This window comes from Ixodes scapularis, unplaced genomic scaffold (genome assembly GCF_016920785.2).
Source record: "Ixodes scapularis isolate PalLabHiFi unplaced genomic scaffold, ASM1692078v2 PGA_scaffold13__105_contigs__length_92229423, whole genome shotgun sequence".
In the NCBI taxonomy this organism is placed as follows: Eukaryota; Metazoa; Arthropoda; class Arachnida; order Ixodida; family Ixodidae; genus Ixodes; species Ixodes scapularis.
In genome coordinates, this window is record NW_024609839.1 from 82,246,645 (window position 1) to 82,273,125 (window position 26,481).

Here is a 26,481-nt window from a genome sequence, read left to right on the forward strand (position 1 = left end):
GCGCTGTTGATCTGCTGTGCGGTATATTGGGCGCTGTGCACGCGTCCACAGCTACGTGACTCGGCATTTTTCTCCCAGGGGATAAGCGATGCAAAGGTCTATAGTTTAGCCGGTTATAGCAGAACGCAGAAGATGACAGATGCCGTGACGTTGCAGTTTCGACGCTCGTTTGATCGGCCCCGTCCGCTCGTAGCAACGTTGGCTCGTAATGTCTCTTTGACCCAAGATTAGACCGGATGAAACGAAGTATTATGGACATACAGATATGAATGGACATTCTAAAAGCGCGAGATGTAACGGCGCGTTCGCGGCCCTTGATTTGTTAAGCCAATGATGGCGCATGCGTATAACTGCGACAAATCGCCCATGACGTTGCTCATTTGTCGTTTCTTTATCGGCTCTTTCGATCCTATAGCGTTGACTGCGCTCTGACTACGGCAACCTGCAATGCTGTGTGGTTTGCGCCTTCTAGCGACTGAAGCAAGAAATATTGGGTACCCCTGGGAGTGGCGGCTGCATTGTTCAAACGTGAGCTCTTACTCTGGTGGCGCCGCTGAGTCTAGTGTCTGAAGCAAGAAATACTGGGTATCCCAGAAAGCCGTGGTCGCGTAACGTGCCAGCAGAGCGGAAGCTACGGCCCCGGCGGGCCAATCGGAACGTGACTGCGTATCACCGGAGCGCGCCTCAACTCCGAAGAAGTATCAGGCTTTTCGCTGCGTCATGCTCCAATGTGTGCGCGTTGCGTCGCGCATTTCGAAGCCTTTGGCTCGCAATGTGGGGCTTATCGTTCGCCGTCTGCCAAGTTACTACGAGGCAGGGTATAACCGTGCGCTCTCACCCTGCTGGCGCCGCCTGGCCGTTGCCGGCTGCCTTATAGACCTTTGCAAAAATCGCCTTCTGCACGTCGCCATTTTTGTCTGTTAGGCTGTGGAAAGCCTACTGAGCATGCGCTGTTACTCCGCTGTGCGGTAGATAAGACGCTGACAATGCTTCCACAGCTCCGTGACTCGTCATTTTTCGCCCGAGTGATAAGCGATGGAAAGCTCTATGGGGTGAAACGGAGCGTATAGGACGGGTTTTACTGTATTGGCTTCGTCTGCTTCCCATGAAACGGAATCAAACTATTCACGACTGTTTATTTTTTTTTGTTATTTATTTGGTAATACTGTCAGCTATCTACAAGGTCGCCAAGGCAAGGGTGGAGCAAAACACAAGAAAAACAAGACAGAAGAAGAGCAACAGCAACAGGATATTAAATAAAGGCAATACAGTAGCACATGGGGCAATAAATACAAGGGAAACGTAGCAACCGTCCAGTCTGAAACCACACTTTAAAGGAGACAACATAATTATCTAAGGCAGCAAATGTTTTGTGAGAGCCGCGACAAATGCAGGAGTTGCTGATTGGTTAATTATGAACATGATTGTAAACCTGAGACTGGGGCAGAAAAGAGAACACAACAGAAGGTAATAAAAGAGGAGGCAACGGACGTTGCCTCCTCTTTGACTACCGTCTGTTGTGTTCTCTTTTCTGCCCCAGTCTCAGGTTTACAATCATGTTCAACTTACACCAGCTCGCCTGCACTCTATTTCTTTGGCTAATCATGTTTATTGGTAAACTATTCCATTCGTTGATGGTGCGAGGAAGAAAAGAAAACATTTAAAAAGTCCTTCTTAATTTGTGGAACTATTATATGGCTTTCTCATGTTTGTTTCGAGTCGGCCTCGTCGTGTTGCATTACATGTATTTTCAAATGGAAGCAGAATTTTACCATTGACTATGTTATATAGCAGCTTGAGGTGGCTAATTTTTCTGCGAATTTCAAGTTCAGGTAAGCCTGAAAGTTTGTATCAGCGGATATAGACTCTTGTCTGTCGTACCTGGTATAAACAAAGCGTAGTTTTTTTTTTTTTAGTTTTTTCTAGACGGTTTCTGCTTATTTGTGTGTAGGGATCCCATACCGAGTTGGCACATTCTATTAATGGCCTAGTAATGGACTGTTGAACCTGGTTAAGCTGGCCGAACATTTCTCACGAATGTACATACGCTTAGTAGACGCTTATGGAAAAGCACACACACACACACGCACGCACGCACGCACGCACACACACACACACACACACACACACACGCAAACGCACACCCACACACACACGCACACGCACACACACACGAGAGACTTGGTGAAACGAAGTTCAGCGTCCTGCCAAAACTCCGGCTACCTTTCTGAAGCATCCATATTTCTTTTTTTTTTTTTACTAGTATTTTATCTTGTTTTGTTTCACTTCTTTAGGGGTATAGGCCTGTTTCTCTCGGCCAGGGGGGCGCGAGTTCGCCCGTAAAACGCGCCCGTGTGCTGTCTACAGATGCGTCCATGTAATGCTTGCATCGAGTATAAAGCGCGACTGCAGCTTTCGATCACGCACGTGTCACGGTCGTTTACAAGCTGCGCCAGCGTCTGATCCCGCGTGGTAAAAGAGCGTCTGAAAGAACTAGAAAGATTTGAAGGGGGGCGCTGCGAGCGGTGGTCGGAGGCGGACGTGTGTCGCGTCGGCTCCGCGTTACTGTGCTCATTTGTGCGGTGTTTCTGGCTCTATTTTCTTGAAAGTGGTGTCAAAGTGTCCGGCTCGTCGAGAGGAACTCATCGATATCGGTGGTGAGTCATTCCATCGATTTATTGGGACTTTACGGACTTGGAAAGGTGGTGACGGCGAGGCGGGGGCAGTTAGGCCTAACCGAGTACGGGAAGGTAGGCCTAACACCGGCGTGGTGGCGACGGTGGTGCAAGGGGACGGCATGGAGGCTGATGTCGGCCGGAATGCTGGGAATATGGTCGTGGAAGTGCCCGGAGAAGAATTGGATCCGGAGGATTGTGCGGGTTGGATGAAAGTGCGCACGAATGGAAGATCGGACGGCTCTGCGGAGGCTAGACCTAATTCCCATGTGGCCAGGCGGGTGATAGAGAGAATAGAGAGGGGAGCCAAGATGCCGAGGGTATTGCCCCGGGAGGCCATTAAGGTGATCATGAGGCCAAGAGGAGGTCTGGATCTGTCCAGGGTGTCTATCGTGAAAGTGATGTGTGCGATTGGCAAGGCGGCGCGTGTGGAGATGGAGGATATGGGCAAGGATACGTTATGCCCGAATGTTCAACAGAACATTGTGGTGGTGTGCACTGAGGATGAACAGCGGGCTAGGAGATATGCGAACGTGGAGGTGTTGGTGGTGGAAGGGAAGAGCTTCGAGACGAAGGCGTACGTGGCGGCTCCGTATGGGACGACGAAGGGAGTCATCAGAGGTGTGCCGTTGGAGCATTCGGCGGAGGACATTGACAGGAACGTGGTGGGCCCGAGGAATCCGACTGCGAGGGCGACACAGCGCATTGGATCGTCGGCTACGGTCATTGTGGTCTTTGAAGGTGAAGTGGTGCCAAGACAAGTGTATTATGGTGGAGGAGTATTGAGATGTTCCTTGTATAGGAAGCATTTTGAGGTCTGTTTTGTGTGTGGGAGGGTAGGAGATCGCTCGGATGTCTGCCCTACCCCGGAGATGAAGCGGTGTATGGGGTGTGGGGTTAGTGGGCAACAGGAGCACGAGTGCACCCCTAGGTGCAAGCTATGTGGGGGACAACACGTGACCGGGGATAGGGTGTGTAGGAATAGGTTCCGCACACCGTATATTGTACGGAAAAGGTTGTGGGAACGTAAAGAGTTGGATCATGAGTCGAGAGGGGGCTCCCTCTCCGGTGCAGGGGCTCTGAGGGGAGAAGATTTTCCGGACTTGGGAGGGTCAAGGTCGGTTTCGAGGGAAAGGGGGGATAGTAGGTCGAGGAGTAGGAGCAGAGGGGAGGAAAGACAGGTGTCATGGGCACAGGTGGTGAAGTCGGATGATGAGGAGATGGAAAAGCTCAGGGAGGATAATAGGCGGCAGGCCGGGGAGATCATGGAGCTGAGGAAGGAGAACAAAGGGCTGATGGAGAAGGTTGAGGAGCTCACCGGGGTTATTAAGCAATTGGCGGCTAAGGTGGAGAAGATTGCGGCGGAGGGGGAGCCTTCTCATCTGGGGGCGCCACCGGCTAAGAGAAAGAGTGCGGGGGGTGGAGGTGGTAGTGATGTGTCGGGAATGGAGAAGCAGATAATAGATTTGAATGAGAGGGTGGTGCGGCAGGAGGGAGGGTTGAGGAAGGTGAATGAGAAGTTGGATGAGGTGGCAAGGGTTGTCATGGGGATTGAGTCGTTCTTAACACAATGGAAGAAGTAGTTAAGGTTTGGGTTTGGAATTGCAATGGATACAAGGGCAGGAAGGCGGTGCTTCAGCAATATGTGCAGGCGGCAGAGGAGAAGCCGGATGTCATTATGTTACAGGAGGTGGGGCCGAATGATGTGGGGCTTTCGGGATACGTGGCCTATGGGGTGAAGGTAGTGTCAAAGGGGGGTAGGAGGGGTGTTTGTACGTTGGTTAGACGGGGGTTGCCGGTGGTGGAAGGGCAGTTGGAGGGGGAGAAGAATGTGGAGTTTCTGGCCTTGGAGGTGGTGTTTGGCAAGAGTGGTGTTTGTTTGTGTAATGTGTACAACAGCCCAAAGTATGGGAGGCAGAGGTTTGGGAAACGTTTCAGGGAATGTGTGAGATGGGCTGGGGATGGGGGCCTGGTGGTGGCTGGGGATTTCAATGCGAGACATGAGGAGTTTGGGTATGTGGACAACACGGCTAAGGGGAGGAATTTGTTGAGGGACTCAGAGGATGTAGGCTTGATTTTGGTGTCGGATTCTCGGCATCCCACGTTGATGGCTAAGACGGCGGTGCAGAGAGAGACGATGCCGGATTTGGCTTTTGTTAGGGGGGTAGATGTGGAGTGGAGAAATACGGGCATGGATTTGGGCAGTGATCACAGGGTAGTAGAGGTTTTGGTACATTTGGAGGGCAGAAGAAAGGGGAAGAGGAGGCACAAGGTGGTGGATTGGGGCGCCTTTAGGAGGGGTGGTGATATGGGGGGGGGGGGGGGGGGGTTGTCGATGTGAAGGGGTGGTCTGAGGCAGTTGTAAAAGCGGCGAGGGAAGCGAGTAGAGAGGTGGAGGTGGATGCAGAGTTGGAGGGGGAATTGGATAGCAGGTTGGTAGGTTTGATGGAGGCGAAGGAGGCGTTGTATCGCAGGTGGAGGGAACATAGGGGTAATAGGAGGTTGCGGAAGAGGGTAGCGGAGATGAATAGAGAAATTGCAAGGTACAGTGAAGAACTGGCGAGGCAGCAGTGGGACGATGTGTGCGTAAGGGCGGGAGGTAGGTTGCAGATGGGGGAAACATGGAGGTTGTTAAGGCATTTATTGGATGGGACGCGGACTCGTAGTTATCAAAGGGGAAGGTTAGGTGAGGCTCTGTATGGAGCTAGGAAGGAATTGGGGGAGGAGGGGTTTAGGAGGGCTCTGATGGACAAGTACCTTCCTAGGGTGGGGGGAGTGAATTTTCCGGGCTATAAGGGGGAGGTGAATGAGGATCTGGATAGGGCTGTGGAGACGCGGGAAGTGAGGGCGGCGTTGCAGAGGGTGAAAACGAGGTCTGCGTCAGGGCCGGATGGGGTTAGTAACAATATGCTGCGTAACTTGGGGGAAGAAGCTGTTGAGGTGCTCAAGGGGCTGTTTAATAGGTGTTGGGAGAGCGGGGAGGTGCCTGAAGAATGGAAAACGGCTAGGATGGTGTTGTTGGCTAAGCCGAATAAACCGGTGGGGGTGCAGAATTTAAAACCGATTTCGCTTACGTCGTGTGTTGGTTAGGTTTTGGAGCACGTGGTATTGCGAAGGTGGAATAATTTTCTGGAAGGGAGGGGGGTGTTTAGTGATACTATGTTCGGATTTAGGGAGGGGTTGTGTGCACAGGATGCAATGTTGTTACTTAAGCATGAGGTTGTGCAGTCGAGGAAAGTGGGGGTTGTGTTGGGATTGGATCTCAAGAGTGCCTTTGATAGGGTGCAGCATTCGGCCATATTAGAAAGAATGTCGGAGTTGGGGTTGGGGAAGAGGAGCTATGAGTATGTGAGGAGCTTCTTGACTGGGAGGAGCGCGGAATTGGTTGCTGGGGAGTACGAGGTTGGGAAGAGGGGGTTGGGATGTATAGGTACGCCGCAAGGCGCGGTTATCTCGCCGATGTTGTTTAATTTGGTCATGGCAAAGGTGGGGAAGAGGTTAACGAGAGAAGGGATCGGTCACTCCATTTATGCGGATGACTTGACGTTGTGGTGTGTTGGTAAGGGCGTGGAGGAGACTAGAGATACGTTGCAACGAGGGATTGATGCTATTGAGGAAGAGTTGGCGGGTACAGGGTTGGAGTGCAATCATGAGAAGTCGGCGTATGTTGTGGTGGGGCCGAGGAGTAGGAGATGGCAGGATGTGGAGTTGAGGGCGAATGGGGGAATGATACCTAGAGTTAAGGAGCTGAGAGTGTTGGGACTGTGGTTACAGGAGGCTAGGGGTAATGGCGTGATGTTGGATAAGTTGCAAAGGAAGGTCGGGGCAGCGATGCAGATGGTTAGGAGGGTGGCTAGTAGGAGGAGGGGTATGAAGGAGGAGAGTGTTTTGAGGCTGGTGCAGGCTTTTGGGATGAGCCACATCGCGTATGTGGCTGGGTATCTGAAGTGGGGGGTGACGGAGAAAGGGAAGATTAATGCTCTGATACGTAGGATATATAAGGCGGCGATTGGGTTGCTGGCATGTACTAGCACGGAGATGATGGAGCGATTGGGTGTGCATAATACATTGGAAGAGGTGATAGAAGCGCAGAGGATCTCGCAGACGGAGAGGTTGAGGGGGTCTGCGGTGGGGCGTAGGGTGTTGAGCAGGGTGGGGGTGGGTGCTGAGGCTTGCAGGGGGGGATTGGAAAGGATTAAGGATGAGGACATGAGGAGGTTGAGGGTTAGGCCGGTGCCGAGGCACATGCATCCGGAACGGGATAAGGGGCGTAGGCAGGCAAGGGCGCAGGCGCTGTATAGGCTGTATGGGAAGGAGGAGGGTAGTGTTTATGTGGACGGAGCTTTTGATGGGGACCGGGGGGTGGCTGTGGTTGTGGCGGGTAAAGATGGTAGGGTGGTTACAGCGTCGGGATTGAGATGTGACAGTGCGGAAGAAGTTGAGGAGGTGGCGGTTGCAATGGCAATTTCTATCGAGGGTGTAAGGAAGGTATTTAGTGATGCAATGGGGGTTGTCAGGCGCTTCATGAATGGAACGGTGAGTGAGAGGGCTAAGAGGTTGATCAGTGTGAAGGGACAAGTGGAACTAATATGGAGCCCTGCACATGAGGTGGGGAATGATATGGCCGACTGCTGCGCCCGAGGACTCTTAGGCCGGGCTTCGCAGGAGGGGTCGTATGTGCCGGTGGGTTATGGAGAGTATCTTGAATGTTGCAGACGGGATAGGAGGAGGTTCCCGGAACCTCACAAGGATTTGTGTCGGGAGGATGCGGTGCTTTTTAGGCAGTTGCAGGTGATGTGTGTGTATACCCCGGTGTTGGGGAGACATGTGGACCCAGGGAATTTTGAGAGTGACTTGTGCAGGGTATGTAAGGACAGTCGGGCAACGCTGCAGCATATTGTGTGGGACTGTGAACAACGGGGGCATGAGGCATCGGGGACCCAGGACTGGCCGGAGGACTTCAAGGATGGTGTGATGTGTGTGGACTTGGAGGGACAAAGGGGTTTCGTCCAGCGAACCCGGCGCTTGCTTCACCGGCAGACTGTGCGTAGGTGTGTTGGTGAAGGGGTGACGGAGGGGTAGGGGTTTTCGCAGGACCAATAAAGAGGTTTTCCACCACCACCAGAAAGATTTGAATAAACAAAAGAAAAATACAGCTCGGTTTGTTCTATCAAAACAATATTAGTGATTCTCGTCTAGCTTTTTCTTTTTATTGCCTTTAAAAAAGTTATCCACCACTGATATTTTGCCAGCTTAGTGTCCGGGAGCAACGTGAAAAGAGTGCAGTGTCTCGCAACTGAAACGCGCCCGAGAAATATTAGATTTCGCTCGCCAGAGGCGCTGCCCAAACTTGAGATCTACAGCCATATAAGAGCTCCCCGTTCCTCACGTGGTTCGTTCGTGAGACTCCCCACAGGCGATATAGACAATTCCGATTGTCACTTTCTGAGCGCTGCCATCTTTGTCTACTGAGCGTTACGAGCACGCGCAATTGGGAGTTTTTGTAGATCGCGTTTCCCCCTCCGCTAAGCCCTCCGCAACGAAGAAGCCGCTACTGCGCCTGCGCGCCGATGGCCTTGACTGTAGAGTTGCGGGTATCGTAGCGGGTTGCAGAGAGCGTTGCGGGACGGCGAAAACCATTTACGAAAACTCCCTAATAGCTTTCTTCTGCGCAATATCAGACACCGCGCATGCGCCCTGGGTTCAGTGACTTGGCATTTTAGCCCGGGTGATAAGCGTTTGAAAGGAGCATGTCCGTCGCCTACTCTCTGGGCTCCAGGGCGTGGACTTCACCTCATTACCGGCCCACATTATTTCCTGCGCCATACCTTGCGCCATCATCGCCATTTCTCTGGGCCGTGGACTTCACTTCGTTTACGTACCACGTGATTTCCTGTGCCATATCATGCGCCTTCATCACGACCACTTGCATTCTATTTGCTTCGGGGCATGGACTTCACTTCATTCGCTCCCCGCGTGATTCCCGGTGTCATACCCTCCGCTATCACCACCATCACTTGTATCCTTCGGGATTCAGGGCATGGACACGTCTTATTCACGATCCATATGATTATTTGTACCATACCCTGCGCCAAGCAATATCCCCGTCACCAGTATTTTCCGGGCTTCGATGCAAGGACTTCGCTTCATTCCCAGTCCGCATGATTCCCAATGTCACGCCCTGCGTCGTCATCCCCATCAATTGCACTCTCCGTACTGCAGGGCATGGACTTCACCTCATTCACGGTCCATATGATTCCCAATGTCCTACCTTACGTCGTCATCCATGTTAATTGCCCTCTCCGTACTGCAGGGCATGGACTTCACCTCATTCACAATCCACATGATTCCCAATGTCATACCCTGCGTTGTCCTCCTCATCGATTGTACCCTCCGTACTGCAGGGCATGGACTTCACCTCATTCACGGCCCACATGATTCCCGGTGCCGTACTCTGCGCCCTCGGAGCGTACCTGGTGCTCCGCTGGAGGGACCCCGCGAGCCTGCGGCCCCGCGACCCCCCGGAGCTGCTGGAGCTCCAACGGGAACTGGACATCTGGCGCAAGGCGTTCCGCTCGCTGTCCGACTACTCCAGGGACGAGAAGCACGTCAAGGACATCCTCGAGAGGAAGGTCAAGAGGCTGGAGCGTATGCGCCAGCGGAAGATCTCCGACATGCGCTGCACCGAGGAAGGCTTCAAGCAGAACCTCCAGCTTCTCAGCGACAAGGTGAGGACGCCACGGCGGTCTCGTGCGGCCTCCAGTGATCTCGTGGCCTTCGTGTTTCAGTCACTTTACACACCGACTACCCAGTTCGCGCTTTCCACCTTTTCCTCGCTTCTTCCCCTGCCCCCTTCCACGCTGTCCACCGTTGCCTGTTTCCTCCTTCGCCCATGGTGAGGAGGATCTTCTGCCTTGCAGAATCTCGAGTCTGGTCGTCGGCATTTATAAGTGATATAGCTTTGTATGGGAACCCGTTTGTGACTGTCTACGAGGAAAGAACAGACCATCTATCGGGTAGCCCCAACGACAGTAGGCCAGGAGCCTTTGGACGCTTATCTTTTTACTTTTTTTTTGTACTCTATTCGTCGGCTATCATTTATGTGGTAGTTTTTTTAATGAAAGAAGTTCGTTCGTTCGTGCAACAGCTTTAATCGGCGTTTATACACGTGCTCCCGCACTTTTATAGCCAAAAAGTTGTTCACTAGTCACGGCTGCAGATTATTAGCGGGAACAAATCCACGTCCCCTATTTATGATTTCAATGGTCGCATGTAAGTTGTAACATGGTCAGGACGGGCCAGCTGGCTGCTCGATACATGGCGCCAGCGCGTAATCTCGTCGTATAGGCCGTCACAAGCGGTCATAACGCAGATGTGTGAGCTAGCCGATAACCGTTTCCGGTTCCTCCGCCGCTTTTTTTATGAGTCACGACAACCGATACAAATGACGAAGCACTATCCGCTGGAACAAAAATGGCGTCATTCAGTCCAGTCTTCCGCTGTGCACCGCCGCCGCCGCCGCCGCCGCCGCCGCCATTCGCTTTCCTAAAACTCGCACCGTCGAGCATTCGGCGCTTCATAGATTCTCGCTATACTCGATCGTGCACGTTAAACACCCCTGGCTCACTGGACAGGCCGTAAAACAGCGAGCCCGTATATATTCAGTCCGCCGTGGGTTGGCGAAGCACGGGGCACCTGCTGAGATCCACACATTAGCGAGTTTTAGAATAGGGGGCCCCACAGCTTTGGGTGCCCCAAACAACTCGGGGCATCGCAGTGGGCATGCGCAGAAGTTCTGCGCATGTGCAGTGGGTCGCCCCAAGCTGTTTGGGGCACCCAAAGCTGTGGGGCCCGCTATTCTAAAACTCGCTATTGATAGGATGTGGCGATTTCCGTCGTTGCAGCGACTGAACGCGTGCCGCTACACGAATGTCCGCCGAGGCGTCGACTGTCACGAGCCCAAATCGAGTGCTCGGGCAGTGCCCGTGTCCATCGTGTGGGCCGCACTTAAATGTCGTCACATTCTGAAATTCGCCACATGGCTATCAACAACGCGACCGCCATGTATGCGCGGAAAAGGAAACCTCACATGGGCTACTACGGGAAAAGGTTCTGAGGAACAGAAAAGTATTCACGGTAATGGTAAAGTGTGTTATTGATCTTGCGCTGTTAACCTTAGAGTAAATTTTTAATTTATATGCGTGATGCGAGTGCTACAATATTACAATCCCAGAGAATATGATATTTCTTCTTTGTGGTGGAGAGATATTCAAGATTTTGCAAGTAAAGTTGTAAGACTCGAGCAATATATATATATATATATATATTGTCTGGTATAGGAACAAAAAACACACGTCTCTATGGTTCGAATTTATATCGATTATCTTTGTTCAGTGCTGTCTATTAGTGTCCCAGGGAATATTGCGATACACAGTTTTTTTTCGACTGGAATGAATTGTGTAAAGCGTTTTACGGCGAGCAGGCGAGAGAGGGCGCAAGGCCCTCATGGACAGGAAAGCTGGGGATGTGGCGCTCGGACCATTACGTCAAGTTCACTCCCTGCGTCGGCGATCGCTCTGACATTTTGAGAAGGGCGCGAAGAAATGATGTACAATAAGACACAAGCAGCAGGTGGAGCCTACGCCGACGCAAAATTAAGAATTGCGTCATTGCGTTCCGAACAAAACATTCCAAGCTCAAGATGCGTGCGTGCGGGTGGGTGCGTGTGTGTGTGTGTGTCCTTCCTTATCTTTTCTGCAAAGTGTCTGTCCCCCAACAAAAAAAAACAAAAATTACACGTTTTTTTCTTGCTTTATTCTTTTTTCTTTTGAAAAAATAAATTACGGATTGTTGAGCGCTCATTCTCCGCCAAAATGCAGCGTTAGCGCTCCAAGCCAGATGCCAAAGTCCCACCACTAACCGTTATTGAATTCAAAAGCTGCGAGTGATTTTCTGAGATTTTCAATAGGAAAATGGCGGCCGACCGAGCTTTCCAATACACGGAGCTTTACGGTGACATTCACCGAAAATGGGCGAAAATGAGCTCGTTTTCGGTGATCAAAAAAAAACAAAAACAAAAAAAAAAAACATCAAGTCACCACCTTCCGCACGTCTCATATACCTGCTCAAGAATGCCAAATCTTTGTCAAATAGTGCGCTAGAAGGCGAACTGACGCACCTTTCTTTTTGCTTCGAAATATAATAAGCCTCTAAGCATTTCTCTAGTCACCTGTTTAGTGTGTCGTCCTAAGATACTCGTTTTATCAGGGACGGGTTGGCAACCGCACCTATCGCAGTGTACTGCCAGGTTGCCTGCTGGCGATGATATGACCGATAGTGCATGTTCTTTCAACCCCTCGCTCACACATCTCCCGGTCTGTCCGATGTGAACATTGCCACGGAGGGATTTAATGTTGTAAACTACACCGACAGCGCACGGCACGTACAGCTCTCTGTCTGTACACTTCGTCTTCTTGTCCTCCGTCTTTTTTTTTTTTGTGTGTGTGTGTGTGTTTTTTTTGCGCTGTTTTACTTTTTTGTTAAACATGCACCACCAACTTGCCCAACTTTCCACTATATTACAAAGTCGTTTACTGCGTGGAAGCAGTCTTCTTTTCTTGTATGACTATATTCCTTCAAACTTATGTCTCGTCTTTCGGCTTAGAAACGTTATCAAGGCGTAGAGTTGCGCGTGATATTTAATGTGGAATAGAGTAATGTAATAAATGGCCAAATAGATAGCAGCTTGCTGTCTTCTGATAACTTTCACATGCCTCTGCGTTTCACCGGACATTTCTGTTTATTTGATCATCTGTTCTCAGAATAAAACGAACCGATGTCGGATTACCGTATCCAAATGTATTTCAATGTTATTTCACAGAGTATTTAGATGCTTTTACAAATTACGTGTATTTTAAACGTGAACTCGAAGCTTTGATCTACCTAGCATAACCATATCGTTCTGCTATCCGTGTGTTGTGCACTTAGTATAATCACGAACTGCTTCATACCGAGGCTTCGGGTACTTTGAGGCGCGGAATAATAGTGCTATTATATTATTATCATTCTTATTATTGTGTCATTCCGCTTTCGATGTAGCAACCGGGTCCAGATGCCGGCAGATTGGAGACACGGCGATCGGTCTTCTTCTCGGTCGAAACATTCGCGGTTCTCGTGGTTGCAACGACCACGAGAACCGCGGTCACATTTGCTACACTGCAAATGTGACCATGCGGATGTTGTAGGGTGTCTCTAAAAGTCGTGATATTTGTGTTTTCAAGGCACTAGTTAACTTACCCGTCAGAACATTATAGCAAAGCATAAGGCCACATCTTTGTATGATAAGCCAGAACTATCCCGACCTCGGAACAAAGGCCCCTCTCTTTTTGTGAAAATATAGTATATATAAGGGCTCAGTGAATTCCATGGTTGAACGGCTTGTCTGCTATTTCATTCGCAGTACAAGATCCATAACCGAGGCCTTCTGGTCAAGACGGGCATTGTCCTCAGCGTCGTCATCCTGCTTTTTTTTCTCCAGAGTTTTCCCAACCTTCACCTAAGCCTGGGTGAGTACTGCACCGCTTCTTGGGCTACTCATGAAACAATAGAACAAGGAAAAGAAAAAAAAGCAACGTCGCTTCAGTGAAACAAAATAAACATGGTCAAATTCGGTCCGTCTAGAGGGCTTGCATGTGGCACATGTTGCAAAAATGTTCCTAAGCCTGGATTCGTAATGATAAAGCAACTACACCAACTTGACATAACAATATTACCTATTTAATTATACATTTCGCCTCCCATGAGGGAGACATCATCAGCGCGTGTTCACGGACACGAATGGTGCGATGGTAAATGGACGGATGGATGGATGAATGAACACGGCTGAATTTTCCTACAATATGGGCGGCGGCTTGCGCCACCTAACCGGCGTTTTCCGTTTAAAGAAGGCGCCCAGTGGCAGGTATACTTACTCTGGAAGGACGTCCCCATGTTGAGGGAAGCTAGTAAGTGCCGTCTGCTGCGTTGCCTGTACCCTTTATAACGGCAATAAGTTGCACCACCTAACCTAGAAACCAAAAGTATGATCTTTCCTCCCCGCCAGTCTCCTTCCCCTTGTAACTATCACCAGGCAATGTGGGATAGTGCCAGGAGGACTCCATTACTAGAAACCCAGTGTTGCTAACACAGCTCCGCAATGCTGCACCTCGAGCGACGACTCTCTTTGCGGACAGTTATTATCGGCTGAAATCTCGCTCCTCCCTATTACGCCACGAAAGAGAGAAGACGGCATCAGCGCTGTACGATGTCTTCTCTAGACCTTGTCTTCCTAGCACTAAAATTTCTATGAATTTGACATTAGACGCCATCTTCAAAGGCAGATTATAGACGTCTGCAAGCACCCACGCTTCAAAAGCTGAAGTCTGGCCACCATAAATGAAAACTACCGTTTGGGCGACAGACTGGCAACCGTGGGCACGACTTGGCAAGCCTTAAAGTAGAGCCACAAAATAAGCTAAGCCTAGGGTATCGGCGCTCCGATTCCCCGATTTTTTAGTGGGCGCCGCCATTTTGGTGTTCAGATTCGAAAATGCGACTTCCTGCGCTTTCGACTGGGTGTGAGGAGCTCAGACGATATCATTTTGCCCTATCGCGAACTGTTTTAACAGAAGACCTTTTTCCACGATTTCGTAAAGCTTCAGATAATTGACTACCATGATTGTAAGCACCAAGATGGCGGAAGTGTCTCTGAAGCTTATTTAGTGGCTTTAGCTTGACTGTCAGGTGGTTCACTTACGCCAGCATCAAGATGGCGGTGCCATCTTGGACGTCGTCGCTTCCAGTACGGGCGAAAACGTTGTTTTGCCGGCGCCACGTCAATAGAAGACATTAAGGATAAAAGTGTAACCGTCACCCGTTGTCGTCTCGCCTGACGCCTGTTCTTTGCGATTTGCAAGTGAATGTTTTTTGTTTTGTTTTTTCATACCGGAAATGTATACCAGGATATTGGGCACGAGAGTAAACGAACCCTGCGTACGATAGAGTTTGAACTTTTGGGTCACCACGGTTCCCAGGCTGGATCGCCATCTTGGGCGCCCTTCTGCTCCTGGTCCTGGCGGACCTGGACGACCTCGAAGCCATCATGGCGCGCGTCGAGTGGACGACGCTAGTCTTCTTCGCCGCCCTCTTCGTGGTCATGGAGGCCCTGGGCGAACTCCAGCTCATCTGGTTCATCGGGCAGCGGACCCAGGCCTGGATCAGCGCGCTCCATCCGCAGTCCCAGCTCCCGATCGCCATCTTGATCGTGACCTGGGTGTCTGCCCTGGCCTCCAGTCTGATGGACAACATCCCCTTCACCACGGCCATGGTGAAGATCGTAGCCGGCCTGGGGCCCATGGACTCCCGGCCTCTCGTGTACGCCCTGGCGTGGGGCGCCTGCCTGGGCGGGAACGGCACGCTGATTGGCGCGTCGGCCAATGTGGTATGTGCCGGAGTCGCCGAGCAGCACGGACACCGCTTCACCTTCTTCGACTTTTTCAAGTGAGAGCGCGTCGACGGCAGGAGCGCCTGTCTGTCCCGGCCTGTCCGTCCCGGTCTGTCTGTCCCGGTCTGTAGAGTAGACGTAATTTTCCCTTTTCTAACGGAAGGTTATATCGTTTTACGGTTCACACATCGTTTTACGGTTCGCACACTGTTCACACATCGTACAAAAGACGCCTTGTTCGCTGCAGACATAATGGCGGAGGAGTCTGCGGACGCGTCTCGGGCTTGTTCCAAGCATGTTTGCTTCATACATGCGCATGAACATGCCTGCAGACCGCTGTTTTATGACCCAGGTTACAGGACGCGCATACAAGGAAGAAGCACGCCTTAGAGACCGTCTGCCGACCGACTTTTGTATGATATATTAGGCCGCGGCACCGCGTGCTATTGATAATATCAGCATCATACAAACATGAAGATGTCGTGCCTGCGGCTTAAGAGTTTCACTTCAGTTACCAGTCAGCTGCAGTTCAACCTTGGTTATATGTATACGGCCGCTGCTCACGTGCTACGTGAGGAAATTTTTAAGCCTGAAAAGGGCGGGCCATAAAACCTTCACTTCACGAATACGCGAAGATGAATTGAGTCGACTAACGGTGAAGGGCGACATTTTCCCGTGGATAATTTCTGGAAACCACCAACTTTTGAAGATGACAACAGTTTGTTCTAAAACGCCGCGGTTCGGGGACCGCTCGCGCTACATTTGAGAGTGAAGCGTTCGACAGCAATTAAGTTATTCTTGCAACAAAATAATTTAAAAAAAAATTTTTTTTTTTTGAGGGGTGGGGTGGTGTTAGGTGCGTGTATTGGACGTCAAGTATTTTGTGCTAGACATTTTCAGGGTTGTAGAGTAGCATCCGCAGTGCTGCAGCCTCGCGCTGCTGCAAGAGCACCTGCAGGTGAATTCTTGCCTTCGGACGCACCCTCTCGCGCAAGTAGCTCTGTGTGTTTACACCTTCTCCGTCCGTGTCGTTTTTTGCTCCGTTTTTTTTTTTTAATACTTTTTACTACACTTGATTAACTAGCCCAACTTACCGCTCTGACAGGGTTGGACTACTGCGGAAGCCACGATAGTGTCGACAGCGTAGCCCGAAATAATTGACGCCGAGAAAGTGTAGTCTGTACAAGTACACTGAACAACACTGTTAGTGCAAACATGTAATCGCTGTAGCTTTTTTTTTTCTTTCTTCTGACGTTTAATATCCGTCATCATAGCTACATACTCCTCTTCACATAAAAAACACAGTAAAAAAAAAAAAAAAAAGGCTTGGGTGTTCGTGGAACATTACTAATTTAATTTCCCTCTACATGTATAAAACTTTGACTGCGAGTGCGCACCCGAGGCTCGCGAGGCAACCGAATCCATTCGTTGCCGTTCTCACCCTGCCAGCGACTGTAAGCTAAGCTGCAGAATTCGGCGCCCGACCCTTTAGAAATACGTTTTAAAAAGAAATGGCTGACGTCGTGTTCGCGCTAACAGTGTCGCTCAGTGCAAAAATCAATATAATTTTAGTCTATCGCTTTTGTTTTGTCACTTTCTTTTTCCTATTTTTTTTTTTTTTTTGTCAAGGCCGTGTAGCGTGTTTTGATTCGGTTGTTTTTTGTTTTGTTTTTTCTTTTTTTTTGCTCCCTGTTGCAGCTTTATTTCAAAATTCGCGCAACTGTCGTCACGAGGAAGTGGCGTTTGCACAACGCGGCGACAGGGGCTGGAACCTCGGGGGCTCGGGCCCCGAGGAGGAAGCGCGGCACGACCGCTTGCCAGAACAGAGAGGGTTGCGCAAGGTTCGGCGCGAGACGTGCAATCCCGCCTCTTGCGCAAGCGAAGGCCGTCGTCGGAGTCGTCAGCTGTTTCCTCGCCCTCGCATTTCGTCCCAGTGGCAAAACTTGGCGGCGTGGCGTAAGGCCGGCCTATCTCGCGCCGCGTATATAAGGAAAGCGAGTGTTGCGACACTATTTTGGTTTTGCGTCTCGGACGTCCGTCCCTGCGGGAGATCGGACGGAAGAAACACGAGGGAATGTCTGTCTGTGTCTGTCTGTATGTGTGTGTGTCCGTGTGTGTGTGTGTGCGCGCCCTTTTCACACACACACACACAGGCGAGTATGTGTACGTTCGTGTATGTCTGTGTGTGTGTCTGTCTTTTTTTTGTTTTGTCGGCTTCGTGTGAACCCGGTTGTGAGTAAGTTGCGCCACGGTCTATTTGGTATTCTGGCGGAGCGCTAAAACGATAGAACGCATCTCTGAAAAAAAAGAAAGGACAATCCGGAAACAATTACACGTGCGTTATTATTATTTTTTAAAGAAGTTCTCAGTTGGGTTGCGTCAAAAGCATTTTTGCAATTTCTATACAGAAATTAACCACGTGTATTTCTGCTTTAAAAAAAAAAAAAAAAAAAGAGATCATGCTGTAGAACATCTTTTTTTGTGTGTGTGTGTGCGCGCGTGTGTTACGAATTTCGTGCGATTTTATGTTGGTGGCCCTAGCCTTGACTGTAAAATCCTATGAAATCCCCATTCAAAAAAAAAAAAAAGAAAAAAAATACATTTCAGAGCGACAACATTTCGGCCATCTTGGGACCTAAAATCGTCCTGTCCAATTATTCGAGGCTCTACTTGAAATCACGGAAAACGCCTTCCCTTCCCCCCCCCCCCCCCCCCCCCCCCCTCCCGAAAGGCTGAAACAGTCCGCGACAGGGCAAAACGGATATCGCCCGAGTTTCCGGACGCCGTATCCAATGATGAGGAAGGTGTATTTTGGTATCGCAACGATCCCCAATGGACTTGTTCCAAAACTCGAAGCACTTCATCGCGGAGTAATGCCACGTTACGCACTATGGGAATCAGTTAGCAGCAAAATCCATACGGATCTCTCCACGGCTCCTTCCCTGCAGGTTCCCAGAATGCAACGCGCGCGGTGACGAATTTCTGGAAGTAGTCTATTGTGCTCGCTCTGCATTAAGAACCAAAATGGCGCGCGCGCACACACACACACAAAAAAAAAAAAAGGAACGAAGTGCCATTACTTTTAGCGTAAATATTTTGTTGCTGTAGGACATCCGACCTTCCTATGGGGTCTGGCAACGAATTCAAAAACTAGATGGGCACGCGCCAAGTAATGCATGGTAACTTGGAAGTCAAACACTACCGCTTGAGTGGGCCATTAAACCATCCAAGAAACTGTTTTCGCTAAGTCTGCATTTTTGGCGCTTTCTTCTCTTCCCCGCAGGGTCGGCTTTCCTGTGATGCTGCTGACGACTGCTATTGCATCTTTTTGGTTGCTCTTCTGTCACGTTTTGCTGGAGTGGAACTCATAGATGCAAGAAGAGGAAAAGAAAGACACCTTACGTTTGTTGTTTTGTTGCGAAAAAACAAAAAAGAAAACACTTTTTATACACAATATCGCACACAATTTGCTGAGCCGCTTGGTGTGATTTCCGTTGTGAATCCAACGAGACAGCCGTTGTCGCCGCTGCAGCTCTTCCGCTGCTGTAAGATCTGTACAGTCTGTACACACGTAAAAAAGGGATAAGCACCACCAGGATCCGTCAGTGCTCGTAGATCAAGTACCGACGCAGTGCTCCGGGCAGCACGTCTAGCGAGAGGGCCTTCTTGGCCAACTGAGGACCGACTCCCAGGATCTTCCGGATGCTGAGCCTCGCCTGGTGCTTGAGCGGCTGAGGTGTCGCCGCCAATTCTACCAGGGCTTCTTTGGCTTCGGGACCCAGTAAGAGCAAAGACCTCTCCACGGCAGGTCTGTAACAGGTCTCCGCGGCTTCAAGCACCGTGTCCAAAGCGTCCCCCCGTAGCCGGTGAACGGACCGCAGGATCCCCAGAGGATCCTTGGACTGTGGTCGGAGGATCACCCTCGCGCCGTACCTCAGGAGTAGCCGTATGAGTGAGCTCTTGGGTTCTTCCTCCTGTCCGCAGAGGTACTCTCCTAGAGGCGGCTGAACCAGGGGCGACCCCCCTGGTTCGGCGTATGTCAGACCGTTGGGGTCCGCGCCGCGTTCCAGAAGCAGACGTACCAGGGCCTCCCGGTCCTTGCAGCGTTCCGAGAGAGCCAGATGGAGTGGAGAGCCCACGATCGGAGATCCGGCGTTCACGTCAGCCCCGGCGTCCAGGAGTAGTCGAACGGCCGCCATGTCTCCGCGGAGGATGGCGAAGTCCAGCGGACTCGGATGCCTGTACCCGGGAGCCATTCTTGCCTTCGCGCCGTTGTCGATGAGAAGCTTGACCGTTGACAGGTTCCCCGAGAGGACGGCGTAGTGGAGCACGGTCCGGCGGTCGTGTCGGTCTGGCGCCATGGCATTCACGTCCGCGCCGTGCTTGAGCAGCAGCTGAACCGTCTCGAGTCCGTGCGGATGTCTGGCGGCCTTCATGAGCGGCGTCAGGCCTCCCCGGTCTCGGGCGTCCGGTTCGGCGCCATACCGCAGCAGGAGTTCGATGAACCTCACGTTCAGCGGGCCCACCAGGTTGATTTCGGCGCCGAGGAAGTACCTCGCGTTCGGGTTGGCGCCGTGACGCAGCAACATGTCGGCGCACTCGTAGTGCCCGTTCTTGACGGCGAGTCTGAGCGGTTCGTCGGCGAGCGTGGCCCTCGGAGGGTTGCCGAGGAGCGGCTTTGTCTGCGCCGTGAAGCACACCCGGGCGTTACCCTGGCACACTAGCGTCTCGGCCGTGTGCAGAAAGCCGCGCTCGGCGCACAGGTGCAGCGCCGTGTATCCCACGTCGTCCATCGCGTCCACGTCGCAGCCTCGTACCAGGAGCAGCTGGACGGCCTCGTCATACTGCTGGTAAGCCGCGTAGTGCAGGGGTCGCAGTCCCTGCGTCACGGGCTCGTTGACTCGCGCACCGCACGCCAGCAGGATCCTCAGTTCGTCTAGGGGGGCTAGCCGGATGATGGAGTCTGCCAGCTCCCGCTGAAGAGTCTGGAGACAGGGTGCCGTCGGCATGGCGAAGACTCCGGGAAGGGTCCCTCGGGCTGTGTCCTTTGTGTGTGCACCTCGCGCACACGCTGTAGCTCGACTGAAGTGGCCGCCCCGCAACAACGCCGGCAAAGCTCTGCTCTCCGTTATTTCGGGACGGCGGCGTCTTTTAGCTTCTCTTTTAAAAGCTCTCCTCTCACGTGGTTACTGTTGCCGCCGCAACAGCGGCGGGAGCGCGCGCCTGGAGACGCTTCCGGTGAGCCAATCGTCCTGGCGAACGCACGCTCTTGACCGCACGCTGCTCGGTTCGGTCCCGTGGGTACGGGGCGGCAACCTTGGGCCCTGGAAATAGCTAGGATCCCCCGATGCCTCTCCTCCCTCCTGGCTGGTGTCCCAGCCCTGTCCCTCAGCTTCCCCCTCAGCCTTGTTTTTGTTTTGTGTGTCGTCTTTTCTTTCGTCAGCACGAGGCACGTGAGAATCTCCTGCACGTGATCGTTCGCGGAAGAAGCGCGAGATCGGAGGAACGGGTTGGGGAGGGTCATTCTCCTCCTGCCAGCGGTTCTTTAGAAGAACGGGTCCTATGAGACCGCAGCGGTGATAGTTATTTCTGGTGTTCCGGAACGTAGTACATACACACACATTGTCTCCTCGTACCCTCTGATATTGTCTCGAGGGGTGCGTGTCGCGTGACCGCCGGCGGTCGCTATACTTCGTTTCGTCTCACGATGTGGAGAGCAGCGGATGTTACGAGCAATCTCGGCCAATCCGGCGCCGGGAATCCCGCGCGCCCATCCCGATGCTTACGTGACACTCGCACTGCTTTGGATTGGCTCAACCTATTCGTTTATTTATTGAAATACCCTAAAGGTCGTTTCAGGAAGGACCATTACATAAGAGGAAAAAACAAACATTTCGAGGGGGAAAACAAAAGAAGCTAAAAACAAAAATTGAGTTGCCAAAAAAACTATTTTTAACCAAATTAACCGAAGCAAACATATACTAACCAATTGAATTGCTCAGAACCACCAAATCAGAAACAAGCTTCTATCGAACACAAATCGTACACGATCCCTAAATCACTGAGAAATTAAAGCGCGAAGACGTTCGGGGTCTCATCGCGTGACTAGGCGCGTGCGCGTCGTTGCGCACTTTCTGATGGTCACGTGACACGAACGCTGCTTTTGGATTGGCTCCGGTGGCTCGTAGCGTCAGCTACGGTCCAGCATAAGGTGAAACGTAGTATAGTTGCTGTAGCCAATACTACACCACCGGTCGTCGTCGTCGTCGTCGCCCAACCTGACTGTCGAAATATCGGCACTTTGTAACTGCGTCAGCGGCAGGGCACAATTCACGCGTTTATTTTTTCTTTTGTTGTTGTTGTTGTTGTTTTTTTTCTCGTCCCGTGCCAGCCTCGAAGTTTGGAAGGCCGGCAATCGGCAACGTGGAAACGGCACATAGGGATCGGCGTTGCTACATGCGACGCCCGCTTCGCGGAAATGCGGGCGCGGCTTCGCGGAATTTCCAGATTGCTGCGTCCTCGTCTTCCGAGTTATCCTGTCTCGATCTCCGAATGCGAAATGCGCCGAGGACACACACTTTGGGGACGCAGTCGCGCCGCTCGTACACCATACAAAAGGCACGCCGTTTTGTCTGCGGACGCGCTGTGACAGAATCGTCTTCGGACACGCCTCCGGCAAGTTTGAAGCGCGTTTGGTTCATAACGTTTCGAAAGTCTCTGCAAACAGTATGAAGTTTTAGGGAACCGTTTTCTGCACATCCGATACGGTAAGTATGGGCCCTCCAGTACAAACTGCGCATGTGCGAGGTTTTTGCGTTAGCGCATGCGCAGTTCGTACCGATATACCCATTGTACCGTATCGGATGAGCAAAAACGGTTCCCTAAAACTCCCTAGTAGGGAGTTTTAGGGAACCGTTTTTCTATATCCGATACAGCACGGTGGGCCTCTCGGGTACGGACTGCGCATGCGCAACCACAAGAATCCCATACGCGCAGTTCGTAGCGGAAGGCTCACCGTACCGTTTAGGATGTGCAAAAATGGTTCCCTAAAACTCCCTAGTGTCTGCAGACTGTTCAATGGTTGGCGTTACGTCAGAACTTCAGAATGGCACATCTGTGACGACATCGCTTGGAAGTCCGAAGGGGGCAGAAAGCGAAGTCACAGGAGAAACTCCAGTTGAAGATGAAGGTACGATGGGTATATAGTTTGACATGATAAACGGCGAATAAAAAGGGCGTCTGGCATAAAATGATTATGAACTTAATCGGTCATCACGTTATGTTTACCGCTGTGTTGAGACACGCATTCATCCATGGCCTCCGAGATTGACGGTACTCGGAAAAGCGTTGCTCATCGGCGAACTCCAGGGCCACGCTTCGCGATGCACTCTTTGCGTTCGGGTAACTCGAAGGAAACGGAAGATCCGACGCATCTTCAGCTTTCACGATAACCGCGGTGAGTATTTTACTATATATCGAAATATTAGTATCGGGGTGATCTGTACCAACACGAAGAGACAACCTACGCAAAAGATGCGCGCGCAGCCCGCAGTCGTGCTGCAGAGAAGCCACACGTGCGGCGGCGCCGCCGTGGAGTTTGCTTTGCTGCAGCACACCAGTGCCGAGGGTGAAGTGTCATTCAACGAAGCGAAAGAAGTTCATCGGAACATATTTTGTGAAATCCAAAATTAGTCGAAAAATTGTTCAATATGTTAATGGACACCTTGAAGTTTTTGTTTCCAAGAAGATTTGTGGCATGCGTTTGAAGTACTGCAGTTTTCTGTTACCATCCGAGTGAAGTAGAATGCCTCAGAATCCTGTCATTGCTAAATTTGAATCGCAACATTATATTAGAAAATATCCGAAGAAACGTTGAGATCGACATCCAACTTCGACTTATACCCCTGTTACACGGGCACACTTAACCGCGGTTAACTCAGCTTTAACTGCGGTTACGTGGCAACACAGATGCCGCACTATACCCTCAGACAGCTATTTCAAAAGAAGTGAAGAGAGCGCGTGCACTGCTTTGATGGGTGCTCAAGATGCTCAAGCGCACGTTCGCCCATAGCTCTGACTGCATCGCCGCAGAATGTTGTCGGCAAGTATTGTGCGCTAATTGTGGTTTAGCGTAACTGCAGTTAAGTGTGCCCGTGTAACAGCGGTATTGGTGTTCCATTTAGCTTTCATCTAGGCAGAGTTTAAAAATAGTTAAAGTAAGCAAGAAAAAAAAACTTCTTTTTATGACACATATTTATTTAGTACGTTATAATTACCCTTATTATTGCTAACACTGAGCCACCTTACTAAGGTGTACGGTAGGGTTCCCATTACAAGTAACGATATGCTTCTGATTGGAAGGAGTGGGTAGACCTCAGTGCTAGCTGCCTGGTAGTCTACCCAATCCAATCGGGGCCAATCAGAGCCCGGCGTTCTGTCGTCCCGGCAACCCCTGCGCAAGTAGCAGACGAATTAGCGCTCCGCATTACTTGTAATCGATTACTTTTTGGGGTGATCTTGAAATTATTTGAATTCATTTATAAGGAAGTAATCGCAAGAGTAATCTGATTGCTTTTTAAAGTACTAAAATTGCTTGTAACCGCTACTATGTGTCCCTCCCTGTCCTATGTACGAGTTTACTGCCAAGGAATCCTCGAATTGAGTCCTCGACAGGAGGATGGTTTTTCAAAATTGGTGGATCAAGGAAATAGGTAGTTTATAAATCGGTGATTTTAATCTAATAATGGGCAGTCGTAAATACCCGTTGTCAAACCGGCAGAAAAATATGTCATTTTGAAAAATAGAAGTAATCGGAAAAGTGATGATTATTATTTTTTCCAAAAAACTGTCAATTCTTTTTTTTTTCTCTTGAATAACTAAGTAACACAATTGAATACTTTTAAGTGAGGACAATTGTAACTGTAATCGATTACTTTCTTTTGTTTTCGAGTAACGCGTGCAAGATTGCACCCTAGCTTCAGTTTAAACGAGTTCCGGCGCGTTCAAATATGAGCGGGTGGATCGCCGAACACAGCTGAATCCTCCAAATCGGGCGGCGCTCGCGCCACCTATAACTCGGAGCAAACGTGGCGCCATCTTTCGCTTAGCGAAAGAAACAATCTTCACGCATTCCCGACCGCATCCAGATGGCGACAGTGCTGCGAGCTCCCTCCACTATCCGCAGTTTTGCTACTGTGGCGCAGCAGCGCTGGCGGCGTGCGCAGTGATTCCGTATGTGTGTGTGATCGTGTGCTCCATTTGGCCCGTGGTGCGTCGGCGCTGAGCTGCTGTATCTGCGAACCCCACGAGAAACCCGCCGGCGAAGCCTGTGACTTGTTTTTCGTGCCGTTGGTGCGCCGTTTGTTCGCGAGCTGGCCACACATACCCGACGTGGACGACCTTTCGAACCTACCTAAGGATGTAGACTGCCTCAGGATTAAGAAGACGAAAGGACAAACACACCGTCGTCGTCGAGCCGGATTTAGGTGAGCCATCTCACTCTAATCGGCGACTAAAAAAAAAGAAAAAGAAGATAGAAACAACTTTGAAAACTCTGATCAATCGTCGAACTGATCGCCGTAGCCTCGACTCGCATGGTTAAAACCGAAGTGACGAACAACAGGGATAAGAATTGTCTTACGGTAGGATATTTGTATTATATTCTTTTATTTGTGTGTGTGTGTTTTAAGCGGGATGAATGATGTTGATACATCGTTCGGTGACGTCGTTCTAGCCCTCCCACGTCACAATCCCGCTACGAAGAGTTGTGATTTATTCGGTAACGAGCAAGGTCGTGTTGGTTTCTGTCGGTGACGCGGAATACGACCCCGTCCGAAAGAAAAAAAAAGGGAAAAGGAAAAAAAAAAAAATAAAGGCGCTCGTATCTACAAGCTTGCGGACGAAGTAACCCTATTCGAAGAGCAAGAAACAGACCTCCCGCTGCCGTAGCTGCGTATGCTGTGCTGTTTTTATTTTTATTTTGATCGCGCGGTCTTCGTAGCCGGCAGTGGTTCGCGTTCGGTCGCCAGTGTTGAACGGCGGTGCTGGCTTCCTGCAGCGTGAACTACGTCATTGGCAGTGACGACCGCCTCCCCCCACCCCGCGCCGGCCTGCCTGTTGACTTCGGCGCGGCGGCGGCGGCGCGGAGAGGAAAAAAATAAAACATGGCGTATTTTGTGAACTGCGCGCTGAGCGCCGTGGAGTTTTTTTGTTTCGTTTTTATGTGCGATGCGCTGGTGGTGACGCTCGCTAAAACAGAAGAAAAAACAAAAAAGCTTTGTTATATTAGTCTGGTTGCGCTAGAAGAACTGGCCAATTCTAGAACTCTCTACTCCTTGAATTTGATCGGTTCGATGTGTTTCTTTCCTAGAAGAGGCCGACTCAATCCTACACGGTGTTTGGGACCGGGGCGGGGGGGGATGATGATGATGATGATGATGATGATGATCACGATTACGCTAATTTCTCTCGATTTGATATCCACAGGTCTGGAGCGTTTCTATTCGGGCTTGCGTTTGGATAGCTAACACTTCGCACTAATCGCCGGTTCTCGAACCCATCTCGATAACCTTAATTGTTTGTCTGTCGTTCGATAAAACTCTCTCCCTGAACTAATTCCGCTTGTCTATTAACTCGGAATTCTTTAACTGCAGGCTTACTGTAAAGCGACCCCCTTTTTTTTTTTTTTTTTAATACATCTATTTCAAAATTTTCCATTTCGTTCGTTTCTTTTTGGGGTATGCCGGATTGATGTCTGTACAGTAACGTTGTTACTAATAACGGCCAACAAAAATAGTGATAATAATAATTGAAAAAAAGAGAGAGGGGGGGGGGGGTGGCTAGGCCAGGTAGGCTATCGATATCTGTAAGGCGTCAGTAAATAGGTCTAGGGGGAGGGCAGAGCGAGATGAAAGAAAAAGTGCCAGCCGAGGGTTTTGACCTTGACCCCCTAAATACCGGTCGCCGCCGGCTTTTGCTCGATGCTCGACGCGCCAGGTCTCGCCAAGGTCGTACACGTCGCAGCGCTCTCTGCTCTTGGTCATTCCGTTCGCCGATTGCGATCAATTTCGCCGATCGAAATGCCCGTAAGCGCCGCGGCGTACCTCAAGAAAAAAAAGAAAGAAAAAAAATCTCGGATCGCTTTTAAAGGTTTCTGGACCACGGGTACGGCACCTGGAATGCGCGCCCTCGACTAGCAATGGTCCCGAAACGGCAACACTAATTGCGTCATTGGCGGTTGGCCGTCGAAACGCCGGCGAAAAAGGTCGAGCAGGAACGCGAGGCTCGCTGTGTGTGAGTCGCGGTGTCCCAACTCGAGTCTCGCTT

At 50.7% G+C, this 26,481-nt stretch overlaps 4 protein-coding genes across 5 annotated transcripts in view; 3 read left to right on the forward strand and 1 right to left on the reverse strand.

Annotated features, from left to right (window-relative positions):
• LOC8038840 (P protein) overlaps window positions 1-18,612 on the forward strand; it is a 67,350-nt gene extending 48,738 nt beyond the window's left edge. Inside the window, exons 7-10 of the mRNA XM_042290001.1 lie at window positions 9,080-9,403; window positions 13,135-13,240; window positions 14,747-15,212; window positions 18,440-18,612. Coding sequence (XP_042145935.1) covers window positions 9,080-9,403; window positions 13,135-13,240; window positions 14,747-15,212; window positions 18,440-18,527 — 984 coding nt within the window. The 3' untranslated portion in view covers window positions 18,528-18,612. The remainder of the gene's footprint in view (window positions 1-9,079; window positions 9,404-13,134; window positions 13,241-14,746; window positions 15,213-18,439) is intronic.
• Window positions 18,560-20,315, reverse strand: LOC121835577 (ankyrin repeat, PH and SEC7 domain containing protein secG-like). Its single transcript, XM_042290005.1, has one exon. The coding sequence runs from the start codon at window positions 20,163-20,165 to the stop codon at window positions 18,759-18,761; it is 1,407 nt and encodes a 468-aa protein (XP_042145939.1). The 5' UTR covers window positions 20,166-20,315; the 3' UTR covers window positions 18,560-18,758.
• A 4,058-nt stretch (window positions 20,316-24,373) lies between these two features.
• Window positions 24,374-26,481, forward strand: part of LOC8034707 (aryl hydrocarbon receptor nuclear translocator-like protein 1) — a 107,676-nt gene continuing 105,568 nt past the window's right edge. For both annotated transcript variants that reach the window (XM_042290002.1, XM_042290004.1), the window contains exon 1: window positions 24,374-24,641. The gene's annotated coding sequence lies outside the window, so the exon portion shown is untranslated. The remainder of the gene's footprint in view (window positions 24,642-26,481) is intronic.
• The window catches only part of LOC121835468 (P protein-like), a 6,939-nt gene continuing 6,692 nt past the window's right edge, over window positions 26,235-26,481 (forward strand). The window contains exon 1 of the mRNA XM_042289699.1: window positions 26,235-26,240. Coding sequence (XP_042145633.1) covers window positions 26,235-26,240 — 6 coding nt within the window. The remainder of the gene's footprint in view (window positions 26,241-26,481) is intronic.

Bases quoted from the DNA above. Each gene is read 5' to 3' on its own strand.
- LOC121835577 (XM_042290005.1), bottom strand. From the start codon at position 20,165: ATGCCGACGGCACCCTGTCTCCAGACTCTTCAGCGGGAGCTGGCAGAC.